The sequence below is a fragment of the Coregonus lavaretus genome, assembly GCF_964263955.1.
Source record: "Coregonus lavaretus genome assembly, chromosome: 24".
NCBI lineage: Eukaryota > Metazoa > Chordata > Actinopteri > Salmoniformes > Salmonidae > Coregonus > Coregonus lavaretus.
In genome coordinates this window covers 44965704-44986872 of record NC_140011.1, presented here as the reverse complement: position 1 = coordinate 44986872, position 21169 = coordinate 44965704, and the positions used below count along the sequence as shown (strand labels likewise).

At 47.6% G+C, this 21169-nt stretch overlaps 1 protein-coding gene across 1 annotated transcript in view; it reads left to right on the top strand.

Moving 5' to 3' along the window:
• LOC311099906 (protocadherin Fat 3-like) overlaps window positions 1–21169 on the top strand; it is a gene marked incomplete at both ends in the record, with an annotated part of 292315 nt that overhangs the window by 245152 nt on the left and 25994 nt on the right. The window contains one exon of the mRNA XM_084140624.1: window positions 16518–16577. Coding sequence (XP_083996750.1) covers window positions 16518–16577 — 60 coding nt within the window. The remainder of the gene's footprint in view (window positions 1–16517; window positions 16578–21169) is intronic.

Here is a 21169-nt window from a genome sequence, read left to right as displayed (position 1 = left end):
GTCCTGCAGTCAGCCTGGATGCTGTTAGGAGCTGGTGTCCTGCAGTCAGCCTGGATGCTGTTAGGAGCTGGTGTCCTGCAGTCAGCCTGGATGCTGTGCTAGGAGCTGGTGTCCTGCAGTCAGCCTGGATGCTGTTAGGAGCTGGTGTCCTGCAGTCAGCTTGGATGCTGTTAGGAGCTGGTGTCCTGCAGTCAGCCTGGATGCTGTTAGGAGCTGGTGTCCTGCAGTCAGCCTGGATGCTGTTAGGAGCTGGTGTCCTGCAGTCAGCCTGGATGCTGTTAGGAGCTGGTGTCCTGCAGTCAGCCTGGATGCTGTTAGGAGCTGGTGTCCTGCAGTCAGCCTGGATGCTGTGCTAGGAGCTGGTGTCCTGCAGTCAGCCTGGATGCTGTTAGGAGCTGGTGTCCTGCAGTCAGCCTGGATGCTGTTAGGAGCTGGTGTCCTGCAGTCAGCCTGGATGCTGTTAGGAGCTGGTGTCCTGCAGTCAGCCTGGATGCTGTTAGGAGCTGGTGTCCTGCAGTCAGCCTGGATGCTGTTAGGAGCTGGTGTCCTGCAGTCAGCCTGGATGCTGTGCTAGGAGCTGGTGTCCTGCAGTCAGCCTGGATGCTGTTAGGAGCTGGTGTCCTGCAGTCAGACTGGATGCTGTTAGGAGCTGGTGTCCTGCAGTCAGCCTGGATGCTGTGCTAGGAGCTGGTGTCCTGCAGTCAGCCTGGATGCTGTGCTAGGAGCTGGTGTCCTGCAGTCAGCCTGGATGCTGTGCTAGGAGCTGGTGTCCTGCAGTCAGCCTGGATGCTGTTAGGAGCTGGTGTCCTGCAGTCAGCCTGGATGCTGTTAGGAGCTGGTGTCCTGCAGTCAGCCTGGATGCTGTGTTAGGAGCTGGTGTCCTGCAGTCAGCCTGGATGCTGTTAGGAACTGGTGTCCTGCAGTCAGCCTGGATGCTGTGCTAGGAGCTGGTGTCCTGCAGTCAGCCTGGATGCTGTTAGGAGCTGGTGTCCTGCAGTCAGCCTGGATGCTGTTAGGAGCTGGTGTCCTGCAGTCAGCCTGGATGCTGTTAGGAGCTGGTGTCCTGCAGTCAGCCTGGATGCTGTTAGGAGCTGGTGTCCTGCAGTCAGCCTGGATGCTGTTAGGAGCTGGTGTCCTGCAGTCAGCCTGGATGCTGTGCTAGGAGCTGGTGTCCTGCAGTCAGCCTGGATGCTGTTAGGAGCTGGTGTCCTGCAGTCAGCTTGGATGCTGTTAGGAGCTGGTGTCCTGCAGTCAGCCTGGATGCTGTTAGGAGCTGGTGTCCTGCAGTCAGCCTGGATGCTGTTAGGAGCTGGTGTCCTGCAGTCAGCCTGGATGCTGTTAGGAGCTGGTGTCCTGCAGTCAGCCTGGATGCTGTTAGGAGCTGGTGTCCTGCAGTCAGCCTGGATGCTGTGCTAGGAGCTGGTGTCCTGCAGTCAGCCTGGATGCTGTTAGGAGCTGGTGTCCTGCAGTCAGCCTGGATGCTGTTAGGAGCTGGTGTCCTGCAGTCAGCCTGGATGCTGTTAGGAGCTGGTGTCCTGCAGTCAGCCTGGATGCTGTTAGGAGCTGGTGTCCTGCAGTCAGCCTGGATGCTGTTAGGAGCTGGTGTCCTGCAGTCAGCCTGGATGCTGTGCTAGGAGCTGGTGTCCTGCAGTCAGCCTGGATGCTGTTAGGAGCTGGTGTCCTGCAGTCAGACTGGATGCTGTTAGGAGCTGGTGTCCTGCAGTCAGCCTGGATGCTGTGCTAGGAGCTGGTGTCCTGCAGTCAGCCTGGATGCTGTGCTAGGAGCTGGTGTCCTGCAGTCAGCCTGGATGCTGTGCTAGGAGCTGGTGTCCTGCAGTCAGCCTGGATGCTGTTAGGAGCTGGTGTCCTGCAGTCAGCCTGGATGCTGTTAGGAGCTGGTGTCCTGCAGTCAGCCTGGATGCTGTGTTAGGAGCTGGTGTCCTGCAGTCAGCCTGGATGCTGTTAGGAACTGGTGTCCTGCAGTCAGCCTGGATGCTGTGCTAGGAGCTGGTGTCCTGCAGTCAGCCTGGATGCTGTTAGGAGCTGGTGTCCTGCAGTCAGCCTGGATGCTGTTAGGAGCTGGTGTCCTGCAGTCAGCCTGGATGCTGTTAGGAGCTGGTGTCCTGCAGTCAGCCTGGATGCTGTTAGGAGCTGGTGTCCTGCAGTCAGCCTGGATGCTGTTAGGAGCTGGTGTCCTGCAGTCAGCCTGGATGCTGTTAGGAGCTGGTGTCCTGCAGTCAGCCTGGATGCTGTTAGGAGCTGGTGTCCTGCAGTCAGCCTGGATGCTGTTAGAAGCTGGTGTCCTGCAGTCAGCCTGGATGCTGTTAGGAGCTGGTGTCCTGCAGTCAGCCTGGATGCTGCTAGGAGCTGGTGTCCTGCAGTCAGCCTGGATGCTGTTAGGAGCTGGTGTCCTGCAGTCAGCCTGGATGCTGTTAGGAGCTGGTGTCCTGCAGTCAGCCTGGATGCTGTGCTAGGAGCTGGTGTCCTGCAGTCAGCCTGGATGCTGTTAGGAGTTGGTGTCCTGCAGTCAGCCTGGATGCTGCTAGGAGCTGGTGTCCTGCAGTCAGCCTGGATGCTGTTAGGAGCTGGTGTCCTGCAGTCAGCCTGGATGCTGTTAGGAGCTGGTGTCCTGCAGTCAGCCTGGATGCTGTTAGGAGCTGGTGTCCTGCAGTCAGCCTGGATGCTGTTAGGAGCTGGTGTCCTGCAGTCAGCCTGGATGCTGTTAGGAGCTGGTGTCCTGCAGTCAGCCTGGATGCTGCTAGGAGCTGGTGTCCTGCAGTCAGCCTGGATGCTGTGCTAGGAGCTGGTGTCCTGCAGTCAGCCTGGATGCTGTTAGGAGCTGGTGTCCTGCAGTCAGCCTGGATGCTGTTAGGAGCTGGTGTCCTGCAGTCAGCCTGGATGCTGTGCTAGGAGCTGGTGTCCTGCAGTCAGCTTGGATGCTGTTAGGAGCTGGTGTCCTGCAGTCAGCCTGGATGCTGTTAGGAGCTGGTGTCCTGCAGTCAGCCTAGATGCTGTTAGGAGCTGGTGTCCTGCAGTCAGCCTGGATGCTGTTAGGAGCTGGTGTCCTGCAGTCAGCCTGGATGCTGTTAGGAGCTGGTGTCCTGCAGTCAGCCTGGATGCTGTTAGGAGCTGGTGTCCTGCAGTCAGCCTGGATGCTGTTAGGAGCTGGTGTCCTGCAGTCAGCCTGGATGCTGTGCTAGGAACTGGTGTCCTGCAGTCAGCCTGGATGCTGTTAGGAGCTGGTGTCCTGCAGTCAGCCTGGATGCTGTTAGGAGCTGGTGTCCTGCAGTCAGCCTGGATGCTGTTAGGAGCTGGTGTCCTGCAGTCAGCCTGGATGCTGTTAGAAGCTGGTGTCCTGCAGTCAGCCTGGATGCTGTTAGGAGCTGGTGTCCTGCAGTCAGCCTGGATGCTGCTAGGAGCTGGTGTCCTGCAGTCAGCCTGGATGCTGTTAGGAGCTGGTGTCCTGCAGTCAGCCTGGATGCTGTTAGGAGCTGGTGTCCTGCAGTCAGCCTGGATGCTGTGCTAGGAGCTGGTGTCCTGCAGTCAGCCTGGATGCTGTTAGGAGCTGGTGTCCTGCAGTCAGCCTGGATGCTGTTAGGAGCTGGTGTCCTGCAGTCAGCCTGGATGCTGTTAGGAGCTGGTGTCCTGCAGTCAGCCTGGATGCTGTGCTAGGAGCTGGTGTCCTGCAGTCAGCCTGGATGCTGTGCTAGGAGCTGGTGTCCTGCAGTCAGCCTGGATGCTGTGCTAGGAGCTGGTGTCCTGCAGTCAGCTTGGATGCTGTTAGGAGCTGGTGTCCTGCAGTCAGCCTGGATGCTGTTAGGAGCTGGTGTCCTGCAGTCAGCCTGGATGCTGTTAGGAGCTGGTGTCCTGCAGTCAGCCTGGATGCTGTTAGGAGCTGGTGTCCTGCAGTCAGCCTGGATGCTGTTAGGAGCTGGTGTCCTGCAGTCAGCCTGGATGCTGTTAGGAGCTGGTGTCCTGCAGTCAGCCTGGATGCTGTTAGGAGCTGGTGTCCTGCAGTCAGCCTGGATGCTGTTAGGAGCTGGTGTCCTGCAGTCAGCCTGGATGCTGTTAGGAGCTGGTGTCCTGCAGTCAGCTTGGATGCTGTTAGGAGCTGGTGTCCTGCAGTCAGCCTGGATGCTGTTAGGAGCTGGTGTCCTGCAGTCAGCTTGGATGCTGTTAGGAGCTGGTGTCCTGCAGTCAGCCTGGATGCTGTTAGGAGCTGGTGTCCTGCAGTCAGCCTGGATGCTGTTAGGAGCTGGTGTCCTGCAGTCAGCCTGGATGCTGTTAGGAGCTGGTGTCCTGCAGTCAGCTTGGATGCTGTTAGGAGCTGGTGTCCTGCAGTCAGCCTGGATGCTGCTAGGAGCTGGTGTCCTGCAGTCAGCCTGGATGCTGTGCTAGGAGCTGGTGTCCTGCAGTCAGCCTGGATGCTGTTAGAAGCTGGTGTCCTGCAGTCAGCCTGGATGCTGTTAGGAGCTGGTGTCCTGCAGTCAGCCTGGATGCTGCTAGGAGCTGGTGTCCTGCAGTCAGCCTGGATGCTGTGCTAGGAGCTGGTGTCCTGCAGTCAGCCTGGATGCTGTTAGGAGCTGGTGTCCTGCAGTCAGCCTGGATGCTGTTAGGAGCTGGTGTCCTGCAGTCAGCCTGGATGCTGTTAGGAGCTGGTGTCCTGCAGTCAGCTTGGATGCTGTTAGGAGCTGGTGTCCTGCAGTCAGCCTGGATGCTGTTAGGAGCTGGTGTCCTGCAGTCAGCCTGGATGCTGTGCTAGGAGCTGGTGTCCTGCAGTCAGCCTGGATGCTGTTAGAAGCTGGTGTCCTGCAGTCAGCCTGGATGCTGTTAGGAGCTGGTGTCCTGCAGTCAGCCTGGATGCTGCTAGGAGCTGGTGTCCTGCAGTCAGCCTGGATGCTGTGCTAGGAGCTGGTGTCCTGCAGTCAGCCTGGATGCTGTTAGGAGCTGGTGTCCTGCAGTCAGCCTGGATGCTGTTAGGAGCTGGTGTCCTGCAGTCAGCCTGGATGCTGTTAGGAGCTGGTGTCCTGCAGTCAGCCTGGATGCTGTTAGGAGCTGGTGTCCTGCAGTCAGCCTGGATGCTGTTAGGAGTTGGTGTCCTGCAGTCAGCCTGGATGCTGCTAGGAGCTGGTGTCCTGCAGTCAGCCTGGATGCTGTGCTAGGAGCTGGTGTCCTGCAGTCAGCCTGGATGCTGTTAGGAGCTGGTGTCCTGCAGTCAGCCTGGATGCTGTTAGGAGCTGGTGTCCTGCAGTCAGCCTGGATGCTGTTAGGAGCTGGTGTCCTGCAGTCAGCCTGGATGCTGTTAGGAGCTGGTGTCCTGCAGTCAGCCTGGATGCTGTTAGGAGTTGGTGTCCTGCAGTCAGCCTGGATGCTGTTAGGAGCTGGTGTCCTGCAGTCAGCCTGGATGCTGTGCTAGGAGCTGGTGTCCTGCAGTCAGCCTGGATGCTGTTAGGAGCTGGTGTCCTGCAGTCAGCCTGGATGCTGTTAGGAGCTGGTGTCCTGCAGTCAGCCTGGATGCTGTTAGGAGCTGGTGTCCTGCAGGATGTAATGTTTAAATTAAATTCAGAAATTCGTAATTGACCCCAACCCTGGTTCATACTAGTTAACACTAGCCAGTTCATACTCGCTAACGGTAGCTAGTTCATACTTGCTAACACTAGCTAGTTCATACTCGCTAACACTAACTAGTTCAAACTCGCTAACGTTACCCACTGGGCACACCACATAGTTTCAACGTGAAAATGTAATATTTGGTTGAGATGTTGATCAATGAGACTCCAACCTTTATTCACCCACTCAAAAAGACGGACAGAATTTTGTTGAATTCCTAATGTCTTATCACTATGCTTTCTACCATCTAAAAGTACAACCAAATTCCTAAGGAAAAACAATGTCAGATATTTTGCATTTATACAACAACTTAAAAGGTGCAATATACAGAAATCGCTTCGCCATTTCCTGGTTTCTATTCTAATAGTTTGCCTAATTTCAGTTTATGTGACAAAACAAGCAATGTGTAGTGTAGGGAATCATTGTACCATCTAAACCACTGTGAAATATATTTTAATTAAACCAAAAAATATTGTATTTTCAGCTGTTTGAAGCTGGTGTACAAAACCGAAAGTAAAAGACAGAAAAGCGAAACTTAAGAACGGGAAGCATAGAAATAACCCACATAGAACAGATCTACCGCTTCTTAGACTTGCTTTCAATGAGAATTACAGATCTATAACTCACATTTCTATGTGAATTTTGGTCAGATCACCCAAAAAGTTATATATTGCAGCTTTAAAGCAGCGACCCAATGCCGCTCCACTTCCTGTGTAGTGTTTTCACTTTGAACTTAAACAAGATACCCAGCCTAAAACCCCTAACAGCAAGCAATGCAGATGTAGAAGCACGGTGGCTAGGAAAAACTCCCTAGAAAGGCAGGAACCTAGGAAGAAACCTAGAGAGGAACCAGGCTCTGAGGGGTGGCCAGTCCCCTTCTGGCTGTGCCGGGTGGAGATTATAACAGTACATGGCCATTAAGGCCAGATCGTTCTTCAAGATGTTCAAACGTTCATAGATGACCAGCAGGGTCAAATACACTGAACAAAAATATAAACACAACATGTAAAGTGTTTGTCCCATGTTTCAAGAGCTGAAATAAAAGATCCCAGAAATTTTCAAAACGCACAAAAGGCTTATTGCTCTTGATTTTTGGGCACAAATTTGTTTACATCCCTGTTAATGAGCTTTTCTCCTTTGCCAAGATAATCCATCCACCTGACAGGTGTGGGATATCAAGAAGCTGATTTAACAACATGATCATTACACAGGTGCACCTTGTGCTGGGGACAATAAAAGGCCACTCTAAAATGTGCAGTTTTGTCACACAACACAATGCCACAGATGTCTCAAGTTCTGAGGGAGTGTGCAATTGGCATGCTGACTGCAGGAATGTCCACCAGAGCTGTTGCCAGATAATTGATTGTTAATTGCTCTACCATAAGCCGCCTCCAACGTCGTTTTAGAGAAATTGTCAGTACATCCAACCGGCCTCACAACCGCAGACCACGTGTAACCACACCAGCCCAGGATCTCCATATCTGGCTTCTTCACCTGCGGGATCGTCTGAGACCAGCCACCCCACAGCTGATGAAACTGTGGGTTTGCACAACCAAATAATTTCTGCACAAACTGTCAGCAAACCCAACCAAATAATTTCTGCACAAACTGTCAGAAACCGTCTCAGGGAAGCTCATCTGCGTGCTCGTCATCCTCACCAGGATCTTGACCCGACTGCAGTTCGGCGTCGTAACTGACTTCAGTGGGCAAATGCTCTCCTTCAATGGCCACTGGCACGCTGGAGAAGTGTGCTCTTCACGTATTAATCCCGGTTTCAACTGTACTGGGCAGATGCAGACATGTGGGTGAGTGGTTTGCTCATGTCAACGTTGTGAACAGAGTGCCCCATGGTGGCGGTGGGGTTATGGTATGGACAGGCAATTAGCTACAAACAATGAACACAATTGCATGTTATCGTTTGCAATTTGAATGCACAGAGATACCGTGACGAGATCCTGAGGCCCATTGTCGTGCCATTCATCTCATGTTTCAGCATGATAATGCACAGCCCCATGTCGCAAGGATCTGTACACAATTCCTGGAAGCTGAAAATGTCCCAGTTCTCCCATGGCCTACATACTCACCAGACATGTCACCCATTGAGCATGTTTGGGTTGCTCTGGATCAACATGTACGACAGCGTGTTCCAGTTCCCGCCAATATCCAGCAACTTCGCACAGCCATTGAAGAGGAGTAGGACAACATTCCACAGGCCACAATCAACAGCCTGATCAACTCTATGCGAAGGAGATGTGTTGCGCTGCATGAGGAAAATGGTGGTCACATCAGATACTGACTGGTTTTCTGATCCACGCCCCTACCTTTTTTTTTAAGGTATCTGTGACCAACAGATGCATATCTGTATTCCCAGTCATGTGAAATCCATAGATTAGGGCCTAATGAATGTATTTCAACTGACTGATTTCCTTATATGAACTGTAACTCAGTAAAATCTTTGAGAGAGAGAGAGAGAATTAGCATACTTAAGTTCTTAATAATAATATAATATGCCATTTAGCAGACGCTTACAGTCACGCGTGCATACATTATTTTTTTGTGTATGGGTGGTCCCGGGGATCGAACCCACTACCTTGGCGTTACAAGCGCCGTGCTCTACCAGCTGAGCTACAGAGGACTGCAAATTTCTTCGTGTGGAAATATATATATATATATATTTTTAAAAAGGAAAGTTATGTTTTTGACTTCATTAACTTGAAGATTACATTTTAAATCAACCATATATATTGTCTAGTTTTAGTTGAACCTTGAACCTTGGGTTGAACCTTGAACCCTGGGTTGAACCTTGAACCCTGGGTTGAACCTTGAACCCTGGGTTGAATTGAAACAGTTGATGACTTGGCAAATGGTACAGTATATAGGCCTAAATGGTATAATTGATGATATATGATTTGCTCTGTTAAACCTGTTAAACCTACCCTTTGAAATTACTTTGATAGCAACAGTGAATTCAACAGTGAATCTATGTAGTTATTAAGAGATCTCTCAATAATCATTCTCACAGTAGTAGTCAGTGACAAAATATCAAAGCTAAGAAGGGCTGTGCTTGGTTAAAACCCTGGAAGAAGGAATAGCTGTAAATAGGTCAACTCTCCAGTAGGAGAGGTAGGATGAAGGAATAGCTGTACTGTAGATAGATCAGCACTCCAGTAGGAGAGGTAGGATGAAGGAATAGCTGTACTGTAGATAGATCAGCACTCCAGTAGGAGAGGTAGGATGAAGGAATAGCTGTACTGTAGATAGATCAGCACTCCAGTAGGAGAGGTAGGATGAAGGAATATGTTTTCCACATAGATTCCATGTCACAATACGTTGCAGTGGATAGCTAGCTCATATACAGTTGAAGTCGGAAGTTTACGTACACCTTAGCCAAATACATTTAAACTCAGTTTTTCACAATTCCTGACATTTAGTCCTAGTAAAAATTCCCTGTCTCAGGTCAGTTAGGATCACCACTTTATTTTAAGAATGTGAAATGTCAGAATAATAGTAGAGAGAATGATTTATTTCAGATTTTATTTATTTCATCACATTCCCAGTGGGTCAGAAGTTGACATACACTCAATTAGTATTTGGTAGCATTGCCTTTGAATTGTTTAACTTGGGTCAAACGTTTCGGGTAGCCTTCCACAAGCTTTCCACAATAAGTTGGGTGAATTTTGGCCCATTGCTCCTGACAGAGCTGGTGAAACTGAGTCAGGTTTGTAGGCCTCCTTGCTCGCACACGCTTTTTCAGTTCTGCCCACACATTTTCTATAGGATTGAGGTCAGGGCTTTGTGATGGCCACTCAAATACCTTGACTTTGTTGTCCTTAAGCCATTTTGCCACAACTTTGGAAGTATGCTTGGGGTCATTGTCCATTTGGAAGACCCATTTGCGACCAAGCTTTAACTTCCTGACTGATGTCTTGAGATGTTGCTTCAATATATCCACATAATTTTCCTTCCTCATGATGCCATCTATTTTGTGAAGTGCACCAGTCCTTCCTGCAGCAAAGCACCACCACAGCATGATGCTGCCACCCCAGTGCTTCACGGTTGGGATGGTGTTCTTCGGCTTGCAAGCGTTCCCCTTTTTCCTCCAAACATAACGATGTTCATTATGGCCAAACAGTTCTATTTTTTTTTTCTATTATCTTTGTCCCCATGTGCAGTTGCAAACCGTAGTCTGGCTTTTTTATGGCGGTTTTGGAGAAGTGGCTTCTTCCTTGCTGAGTGACCTTTCAGGTTACAGTGGGGTAAAAAAGTATTTAGTCAGCCACCAATTGTGCAAGTTCTCCCACTTAAAAAGATGAGAGAGGCCTGTAATTTTCATCATAGGTACACGTCAACTATGACAGACAAAATGAGAAAAAAAATCAAGAAAATCACATTGTAGGATTTTTAATGAATTTATTTGCAAATTATGGTGGAAAATAAGTATTTGGTCAATAACAAAAGTTTCTCAATACTTTGTTATATACCCTTTGTTGGCAATGACACAGGTCAAACGTTTTCTGTAAGTCTTCACAAGGTTTTCACACACTGTTGCTGGTATTTTGGCCCATTCCTCCATGCAGATCTCCTCTAGAGCAGTGATGTTTTGGGGCTGTCGCTGGGCAACACGGACTTTCAACTCCCTCCAAAGATTTTCTATGGGGTTGAGATCTGGAGACTGGCTAGGCCACTCCAGGACCTTGAAATGCTTCTTACGAAGCCACTCCTTCGTTGCCCGGGCGGTGTGTTTGGGATCATTGTCATGCTGAAAGACCCAGCCACGTTTCATCTTCAATGCCCTTGCTGATGGAAGGAGGTTTTCACTCAGAATCTCACGATACATGGCCCCATTCATTCTTTCCTTTACACGGATCAGTCGTCCTGGTCCCTTTGCAGAAAAACAGCCCCAAAGCATGATGTTTCCACCCCCATGCTTCACAGTAGGTATGGTGTTCTTTGGATGCAACTCAGCATTCTTTGTCCTCCAAACACGACGAGTTGAGTTTTTACCAAAAAGTTATATTTTGGTTTCATCTGACCATATGACATTCTCCCAATCCTCTTCTGGATCATCCAAATGCACTCTAGCAAACTTCAGACGGGCCTGGACATGTACTGGCTTAAGCAGGGGGACACGTCTGGCACTGCAGGATTTGAGTCCCTGGCGGCGTAGTGTGTTACTGATGGTAGGCTTTGTTACTTTGGTCCCAGCTCTCTGCAGGTCATTCACTAGGTCCCCCCGTGTGGCTCTGGGATTTTTGCTCACCGTTCTTGTGATCATTTTGACCCCACGGGGTGAGATCTTGCGTGGAGCCCCAGATCGAGGGAGATTATCAGTGGTCTTGTATGTCTTCCATTTCCTAATAATTGCTCCCACAGTTGATTTCTTCAAACCAAGCTGCTTACCTATTGCAGATTCAGTCTTCCCAGCCTGGTGCAGGTCTACAATTTTGTTTCTGGTGTCCTTTGACAGCTCTTTGGTCTTGGCCATAGTGGAGTTTGGAGTGTGACTGTTTGAGGTTGTGGACAGGTGTCTTTTATACTGATAACAAGTTCAAACAGGTGCCATTGATACAGGTAACGAGTGGAGGACAGAGGAGCCTCTTAAAGAAGAAGTTACAGGTCTGTGAGAGCCAGAAATCTTGCTTGTTTGTAGGTGACCAAATACTTATTTTCCACCATAATTTGCAAATAAATTCATTAAAAATCCTACAATGTAATTTTCTGGATTTTTTTTTCTCATTTTGTCTGTCATAGTTGACGTGTACCTATGATGAAAATTACAGGCCTCTCTCATCTTTTTAAGTGGGAGAACTTGCACAATTGGTGGCTGACCCAGTACTGGCGTACGGCCCAGTACATCACTGGGGCAAAGCTTCCTGCCATCCAGGACCTCTATACCAGGCGGTGTCAGAGGAAGGCCCTCAAAATTGTCAAAGACTCCAGCCACCCTAGTCATAGACTGTTCTCTCTGCTACCGCACGGCAAGCGGTACCGGAGTGCCAAGTCTAGGTCCAAAAGACTTCTCAACAGCTTCTACCCCCAAGCCATAAGACTCCTGAACAGCTAATCATGGCTACCCGGACTATTTGCACTGCCCCCCCACCCCATCCTTTTTACGCTGCTGCTACTCTGTTAAGTATTTATGCATAGTCACTTTAACTCTACCCACATGTACATATTACCTCAACTACCTCAACTAGCCGGTGCCCCCGCACATTGACTCTGCAACGGTACCCCCCTGTATATATAGCCTCCCTACTGTCACTTTATTTTACTTCTGCTCTTTTTTTTCTCAACACTTTTTTTGATGTTTTTTTTTTTTTTACTTTTTTTGTTTAAAATAAATGCACTGTTGGTTAAGGGCTGTAAGTAAGCATTTCACTGTAATGTCTGCACCTGTTGTATTCGGCGCATGTGACCAATACAATTTGATTTGATTTGATTTGACTAAATACTTTTTTTCCCCACTGTATGTCGATATATGACTTGTTTTACTGTGGATATAGATACTTTTGTACCTGTTTCCTCCAGCATCTTCACAAGGTCCTTTGCTGTTGTTCTGGGATTGATTTGCACTTTTCGCACCAAAGTACGTTCATCTCTAGGAGACAGAACGCGTCTCCTTTCTGAGCGGTATGACGGCTGCGTGGTCCCATGGTGTTTATACTTGCATACTATTGTTTGTACAGATGAACGTGGTATCTTCAGGCATTTGGTAATTGCTCCCAAGGATGAACCAGACTTGTGGAGGTCTACAATTGTTTTTCTGAGGTCTTGGCTGATTTCTTTTGATTTTCCTATGATGTCAAGCAAAGAGGCACTGAGTTTGAAGGTAGGCCTTGAAATACATCCACAGGTACACCTCCAATTGACTCAAATGATGTCAATTAGCCTATCAGAAGCTTCTAAAGCATGACATCATTTTCTGGAATTTTCCAAGCTGTTTAAAGGCACAGTCAACTTAGTGTATGTAAACTTCTGACCCACTGGAATTGTGATACAGTGAATTATAAGTGAAATAATCTGTCTGTAAACCATTGTTGGAAAAATTACTTGTGTCATGCACAAAGTAGATGTCCTAACCGACTTGCCAAAACTATAGTTTGTTAACAAGAAATTTGTGGAGTGGTTGAAAAACGAGTTTTAATGACTCCAACCTAAGTGTATGTAAACTTCCGACTTCAACTGTATAAATTGCTGAGGTGTAGTCACCTTTGAGTACACAAGCGCAAATACGATTAAAATGTTAAAATATGAAGTATGATGTATTTCCTATTCAACAAAATTGTATGAATAAGGCTTGAAATTACATATTATTTCTAAATATAGCATAATTAAATTATAAAATGACAAACTATAAGATTTCACCTTCCTTATAACTGTAAAAAAACATATTTGTATGTTTAGTGTTAGAGAAAATCTGCATATTTTAATTTCATCATTTCACTACAGACCGGTGATGATGCTATTGTTCATACTCTACAACAGTGGGGAGAATTTCAAAAATCCTGGAAAATATATATATATATACTGTATATACAAAATATATATATATATTGTCTTTGTATCTCAAAATCATTGTAATGTGGTTAACCTTACAAATCTTAATGAAAATTATTCAAATCTAAAATAAAAAATTCAACCAGAGAGCGCCCTTAGATCATGGTAAAAGGCTGCACTTGACCGTTGCACTTGAATCATTCCCACGGTGAATGTCTAGGCCTGCTACACTATGAAACCACACACCATTGCAGAGACTTTGATATTACCGGCTGCAGTTGATATGGTGAAAACAATGTGTGGGGAGGCAGAGGCACAGAAACTCACATCAATACCTTTGGCAGGTAACACTGTGAAACTAAGAATTGATGCTGTAGCTAGCAATCAAGAGGAAACTGACTGAACGACTCAAACTCCCCAGCTTATGCTCTCCAGATGGACGTTAGATATTTTGCATTGAGAGAGGAACTGTTGTCATTCACAATGGATGTAAAAATAAAAACTGACTTGGTTGACTTTCTGTGTAATGAAAAGAAAATAACAGGAAACAGCATCAGTAAGTGTCCCACACGAGTGATGACTGCTCACCTCCAACGCTTGGAAGAGCACTTTGGGACCTACTTCCCAATCCGTTTGACTGTGATCCTTGTTGTTGTTGAACCAGCCTTCATTATAGTAGACCTGAGGGAGGGCTTGGGTTTTGAATAATCAATTTTTACAGGTTACGGATAACTTCTAAATATTCGGTATTCACAGTGGGCATGGACACGTAGGCTACATCATGGAGGGGGTTTAACGCATGTCGAAAACAGGACCTGCATGGCTAACATAATGTGGGCTGGTATGTTAGTAGAGATAGCATACTGTATGGCCCTGCAGAGTAGAGACAGCATACTGTATGGCCCCGCAGAGTAGAGACAGCATACTGTATGGCCCTGCAGAGTAGAACCAGCATACTGTATGGCCCTGCAGAGTAGAGACAGCATACTGTATGGCCCCGCAGAGTAGAGACAGCATACTGTATGGCCCCGCAGAGTAGAGACAGCATACTGTATGGCCCCGCAGAGTAGAGACAGCATACTGTATGGCCCCGCAGAGTAGAGACAGCATACTGTATGGCCCCGCAGAGTAGAGACAGCATACTGTATGGCCCCGCAGAGTAGAGACAGCATACTGTATGGCCCCGCAGAGTAGAGACAGCATACTGTATGGCCCCGCAGAGTAGAACCAGCATACTGTATGGCCCTGCAGAGTAGAGACATCATACTGTATGGCCCTGCAGAGTAGAGACAGCATACTGTATGGCCCCGCAGAGTAGAGACAGCATACTGTATGGCCCCGCAGAGTAGAGACAGCATACTGTATGGCCCCGCAGAGTAGAGACAGCATCTACCCCGTCTCATCCTTGTCTCTACCCCGTCTCATCCGTGTCTCTACCCCGTCTCATCCTTGTCTCTACCCCGTCTCATCCTTGTCTCTACCCCGTCTCATCCTTGTCTCTACCCCGTCTCCACCGTGTCTCCACCCCGTCTCAGCCGTGTCTCCACCCCATCTCAGCCTTGTCTCTACCCCGTCTCCACCGTGTCTCCACCCCGTCTCAGCCGTGTCTCCACCCCATCTCAGCCTTGTCTCTACCCCGTCTCCACCGTGTCTCCACCCCGTCTCAGCCGTGTCTCCACCCCGTCTCCACCGTGTCTCTACCTCGTCTCATCCTTGTCTCTACCCCGTCTCAGCCTTGTCTCTACCCCATCTCATCCTTGTCTCTACCCCGTCTCATCCTTGTCTCTACCCCATCTCCACCGTGTCTCCACCCCGTCTCAGCCGTGTCTCCACCCCATCTCAGCCTTGTCTCCACCCCGTCTCAGCCGTGTCTCCACCCCGTCTCAGCCGTGTCTCCACCCCATCTCAGCCTTGTCTCTACCCCGTCTCATCCTTGTCTCTACCCCGTCTCAGCCTTGTCTCTACCCCGTCTCAGCCTTGTCTCTACCCCGTCTCAGCCTTGTCTCTACCCCGTCTCCACCGTGTCTCTACCCCGTCTGAGCCGTGTCTCTACCCCGTCTCCACCGTGTCTCCACCCCATCTGAGCCGTGTCTGTACCCTAACATGTTAAGTAGCTTGTTATTCTTATATTTACATTTACATTTACGTCATTTAGCAGACGCTCTTATCCTGAGCGACTTACACATTGGTGCATTCACCCTATAGCCAGTGGGATAACCACTTTACAATATGTTTTTTGTTTTTTTTATGGGGGTGGGGTAAGGGGGGGTAGAAGGGTTACTTTATCCTATCCCAGGTATTTCTTAGAGGTGGGGTTTCAAGTGTCTCCGGAAGGTGGTGAGTGACTCCGCTGTCCTAGCGTCGTGAGGGAGCTTGTTCCACCATTGGGGTGCCAGAGCAGCGAACAGTTTTGACTGGGCTGAGCGGGAACTGTGCTTCAGCAGAGGTAGGGGGGCCAGCAGGCCAGAGGTGGATGAACGCAATGCCCTCGTTTGGGTGTAGGGACTGATCAGAGCCTGAAGGTACGGAGGTGCCGTTCCCCTCACAGCTCCGTAGGCAAGCATCATGGTCTTGTAGCAGATGCGAGCTTCAACTGGAAGCCAGTGGAGTGTGCGGAGGAGTGGGGTGACGTGAGAGAACTTGGGAAGGTTGAACACCAGACGGGCTGCGGCATTCTGGATGAGTTGTAGGGGTTTAATGGCACAGGCAGGGAGCCCAGCCAACAGCGAGTTGCAGTAATCCAGACGGGAGATGACAAGTGCCTGGATTAGGACCTGTGCCGCTTCCTGTGTAAGGCCGCTTCTTCTCAGCCTGATTCAGCCAGCAGATGAGGTAAAAGGGCAGAGGCAGCGTCTCAAATGGCACCCTATTCCCTATATAGTGCACTACTTTCAACCGGGGCCCATAGGACTCTGATTAAAAGTAGTGCACTATGTAGGGAATAGGGTGCCATTTGGGACCAGAAGGGAGAGGTGATTGTTCTGCTGGAAAAGAGAAGCTCCATTTGATCTTGTTCATTTATGGTTGTCACTAGTTACCAAAGACACAAAGTCAAAATTGGCTATATCGTAAAAATGTGCAGTGGTTCCAAAATGTTTTTTTATTTGTAAGATTACGTTCTGTTGTCAACCACCTGTCATATTACGTGACTCACATCTTTAGACACACTCACACACACACAGGCACACAAACACACACACACACACACACACACACACACACAAACAGGCACACAAATGCACACACAGGCACACACACACGGAGAGACTCATGTATGCTTGTGCAGTCGTATGCACTTACATTTGTTTGTGAACAATGTTCACGCAGGTTAATATTAATATTAATTAAGATTAATGAATATAGTAGTGAAATGATAACTCTCTCTCTCTCTCTCTCTGTCTCTCTCTCAGCCTCCATAGTGACTGTAATATGCCTGGTGAATAATACTGTGGACAGTATAAAGGAGGAAGGTATTGTACACTCTGTAACTGTCCTCTCACACGGGAGACGTCCCATACACTAACTGACTCTCCAGTAACTGTCCTCTCACACGGGAGACGTCCCATACACTAACTGACTCTCCAGTAACTGTCCTCTCACACGGGAGACGTCCCATACACTAACTGACTCTCCAGTAACTGTCCTCTCACACGGGAGACGTCCCATACACTAACTGACTCTCCAGTAACTGTCCTCTCACACGGGAGACGTCCCATACACTAACTGACTCTCCAGTAACTGTCCTCTCACACGGGAGACGTTCCATACACTAACTGACTCTCCAGTAACTGTCCTCTCACAAGGACAGACAAGGGATGCGTCCCGTGCACTCTTAGAAGTAAAGGTGCCTGGAAGAACGTTTTGTGTTGCCACAACAGCGGAACCTTTCCATTTGAAAAAGGTTCCTTGAGGAACCGCTCTGAAAAAGGCTTTCATATGAACCCCTGTGTAAAAGTTCAAACCAGAACTTTTTTGTGATGGGAGGGGTTCAATGTTTAACCTTTTTAATAAGATATTTTAGAGGTTGCAGCCTATCAGAAGATTGGCTTTCAGGTCATTATTTTTGGCCACCCGTTAGAGTAAATGTCATAAGATGACGATAGAACAGAACAGATAAACAGGAATAACATTTACTCTTAACGGTAGGCCAAAAAATATCTATATGAAAGCCACGCCCCTACTAAGCCACACCTCCAGTCCAGGTTTCCTCGAGGAACCCTTTGCTACATTAAAACATTAAAAGTTCCTCCAAGAACCCCTCAACTAACCGAAGATAAAAAATATGGCAAGCAATGGTTCTTTGAGGATCTCCAGGATTCCTCGAGTCACCACTAATTCTAAGGTGGTTTTCACACCAAATTGGTTTGGAGCAGTTTTTTCGAACTCGGGCACATTAGCTGGGTTTGTTTGGACTGGTGTGAACACTCTATCCGCACTAAACAACTCACCATGGTTTTGATTAGGCATTTTATTTCATTTATTAAATTTTTATTAATTTTTTTATTTAACCTTTATTTAACCAGGTAAGACAGTTGAGAACAAGTTCTCATTTACAACTGCGACCTGGCCAAGATAAAGCAAAGCAGTGCGATAAAAACAACAACACAGAGTTACATATGGGGTAAAACAAAACATAAATTCAAAAATACAACAGAAAATATAAATACAGTGTGTGCAAATGTAGTAAATTATGGAGGTAAAGCAATAAATAAATAGGCCATAGTGCAAAAATAGTTACAATTTCGTAATTAACACTCGAATGATAGATGTGCAAAAGATGATGTGCAAATAGAGATACTGGGGTGCAAATTAGCAAAATAAATAACAATATGGGGATGAGGTAGTTGGGTGGGCTAATTACAGATGGGCTGTGTACAGGTGCAGTGATCGGTAAGCTGCTCTGACAACTGATGCTTAAAGTTAGTGAGGGAGATAAGAGTCTCCAGCTTCAGAGATTTTTGCAGTTCGTTCCAGTCATTGGCAGCAGAGAACTGGAAAGAATGGCGGCCAAAGGAGGTGTTGGCTTTGGGGATGACCAAATGCTTGTTGAAATTCTCGATTATTGTAGATTTATCGGTGGTGACAGTGTTTCCTAGCCTCAGTGCAGTGGGCATTTGGGAGGAGGTGCGCTTATTTTCCATGGACTTTACAGTGTCCCAAAACTTTTTGGAGTTAGTGCTACAGGATGCACATTTCTGTTTGAAAAAGCTAGCCTTTGCTTTCCTAACTGATTGTGTATATTGGTTCCTGACTTCCCTGAAAAGTTGCATATCGCGGGGGCTGTTCGATGCTAATGCCAGTTCGCCACAGGATGTTTTTGTGCTGGTCAAGGGCAGTCAAGTCTGGGGTGAACCAGGGGCTATATCTGTTCTTAGTTCTGAATTTTTTGAATGGGGCATGCTTATTTAAGATTGAGAGGAAAGCACTTTTAAAGAACAACCAGGAATCCTCTACTGACGGAATGAGATCTATATCCATCCAGGATACCCGGGCCAGGTCAATTAGAAAAGCCTGCTCGCTAAAGTGTTTTAGGGAGCATTTGACAGTGATGAGGGGTGGTTGTTTGACCGCGGACCCGTTACGGACGCAGGCAATAAGGCAGGTCAATTTGTCAGGATGATATCTATGAGGGTGCCCATGTTTACAGATTTAAGGTTGTACCTGGTAGGTTCGTTGATAATTTGTGTGAGATTGAGGGCATCTAGTTTAGATTGTAGGTTGGCCGGGGTGTTAAGCATATCCCAGTTTAGGTCACCAAGCAGTACGAACTCTGAGGATAGATAGGGGGCAATCATTTCACATATGGTGTCCAGGGCACAGCTCGGGGCTGAAGGGGGTCTGTAGAAAGCGGCAACAGTGAGAGACTTATTTCTGTAAAGGTGGATTTTTAGAAGTAGAAGCTCAAACTGTTTGGGCACAGACCTGGATAGTACGATAGAGCTCTGCAGGCTATCTCTACAGTAGATTGCAACCCCCCAGTAGATTGCAACCCCATAGATTCAGGGCATTATGTACAGACAAGGATATGGAAGGATATGAGTACAGTGGAGGTAAACCTAAGCGTTGGGTAACGATGAAAGATATAGCATCACTGGAGGCACCGATTGAGTCGGTCTCCACGTGTATGGGGGGCGGGACAAAGGAGCTATCTAAGGCAGGTTGAGCTGGGCTGGGGGATCTACAGTGAAATAGTACAATAAGAAATAACCGAAACAGCAATAAGCAAGGTATATTGACATGGGAGAGAGGCATAAAGCAATCACAGGTGTTATTCGAGAGAGCTAAGACAACAGCTGGTAATGGCGACAAAGTTTGGGCTGAGGCTAAACATAAACAGGATGCGGTACCGTATAAAGGAACAGTCCAGCAGGCATCAGCTGTGTAGCTGAGTGATCATAAGGTCCAGTGAACAGCAATAGGTGAGTCCAGGAGCAGTTCAATGGCTGCTACGGCACAGGCGAGCAGGAGGCACGGCTGTTGATTGCGTGTGCTAGCGGGCCGGGGCTAGCAGATGGATCTTCGTGGTCGACGTCGTAACGGGAAGCCTTTTGAAACCACATCAGACGATTTCGTCGGCAGACCAGTCGTGTTGGATCGGCGGGGCTCCGTGTCAACACTAGGAGGTCCAGTCCGGTTGACAGAGAGGTAGATAGCCGGGAGATGGGCCTGGCTCGAGGCTAGCTCAGGGCTGATTAGCCAACAACTACATCCATTTGGTTGCAGCTAGCTAGTTGCGATGATCCGGTATTAAAGGTCCAGTGATTCAGTGATTCCAGAAAAACCGATAGGTTCTGGGTCGATAACGCGCTGTGCAGACAGTGCAGACTGGCCGATAATAGTCCAGGCTAGAGCTGGCTGGTAGGTAGTGCAGGCCACGGACAATGGTGAAAAACCACTAACGGTGGCTAATAGCCGCATTTAGAAATGTGAAAACCAACCGGACCAAATGAAAAAAATACAATGTAACAAACTTCACTATATCTCTCATATTAAACTCTGACCCTATTCACTATATCTCTCATATTAAACTCTGACCCTATTCACTATATCTCTCATATTCAACTCTGACCCTATTCACTATATCTCTCATATTCAACTCTGACCCTATTCACTATATCTCTCATATTCAACTCTGGACCTCAAAGCCAGTTCCACGACTTTTTAAAGTATTCAGACCGCTTGACTTTTTCCACATTTTGTTACGTTACAGCCTTATAGCATGTCACAACAACATGATCATTATAAAGGTTATACCCTACTGGGTTTCACTTTCTGCCCCTGGGTAGGTGCATGATCATTATAAAAAATATATCCTATGAACGTTGTTCTGACATTACACTTGATTCGGTATAGCCTTTGAGCCAGGTCATAACATAGAAACAAACTAATTGAAAATGACCGGTAATTAATGACCGGTAGTTAATGACCGGTAGTTAATGACCGGTAGTTAATGACCGGTATTTAATGACCGGTAATTAATGACTGGTAGCTAATGACCAGTAGTTAATGACCGGTAGTTAATGACCGGTAGTTAATGACCAGTAGTTAATGATCAGTAGTTAATGACCAGTAGTTAATGACTTGTAGTTAATGACCGGTAGTTAATGACCGGTAGTTCATGACTGGTAGTTAATGACCGGTAGTTAATGACCAGTAGTTAATGACCGGTAGTTAATGACCAGTAGTTAATGACCGGTAATTAATGACTGGTAGTTAATGACCAGTAGTTAATGACCAGTAGTTAATGACCAGTAGTTAATGACTTGTAGTTAATGACCGGTAGTTAATGACTGATAGTTAATGACTGGTAGTTAATGACTTGTAGTTAATGACTAATGACCAGTAGTTAATGACTGCTAGTTAATGACTTGTAGTTAATGACCAGTAGTTAATGACTGGTAGTTCATGACTTGTAGTTAATGACCGGTAGTTAATGACTGGTAGTTAATGACTGGTATCTAATGACCAGTAGTTAATGACCGGTAGTTAATGACCGGTAGTTAATGACCGGTAGTTAATGACCAGTAGTTAATGACTGGTATCTAATGACCAGTAGTTAATG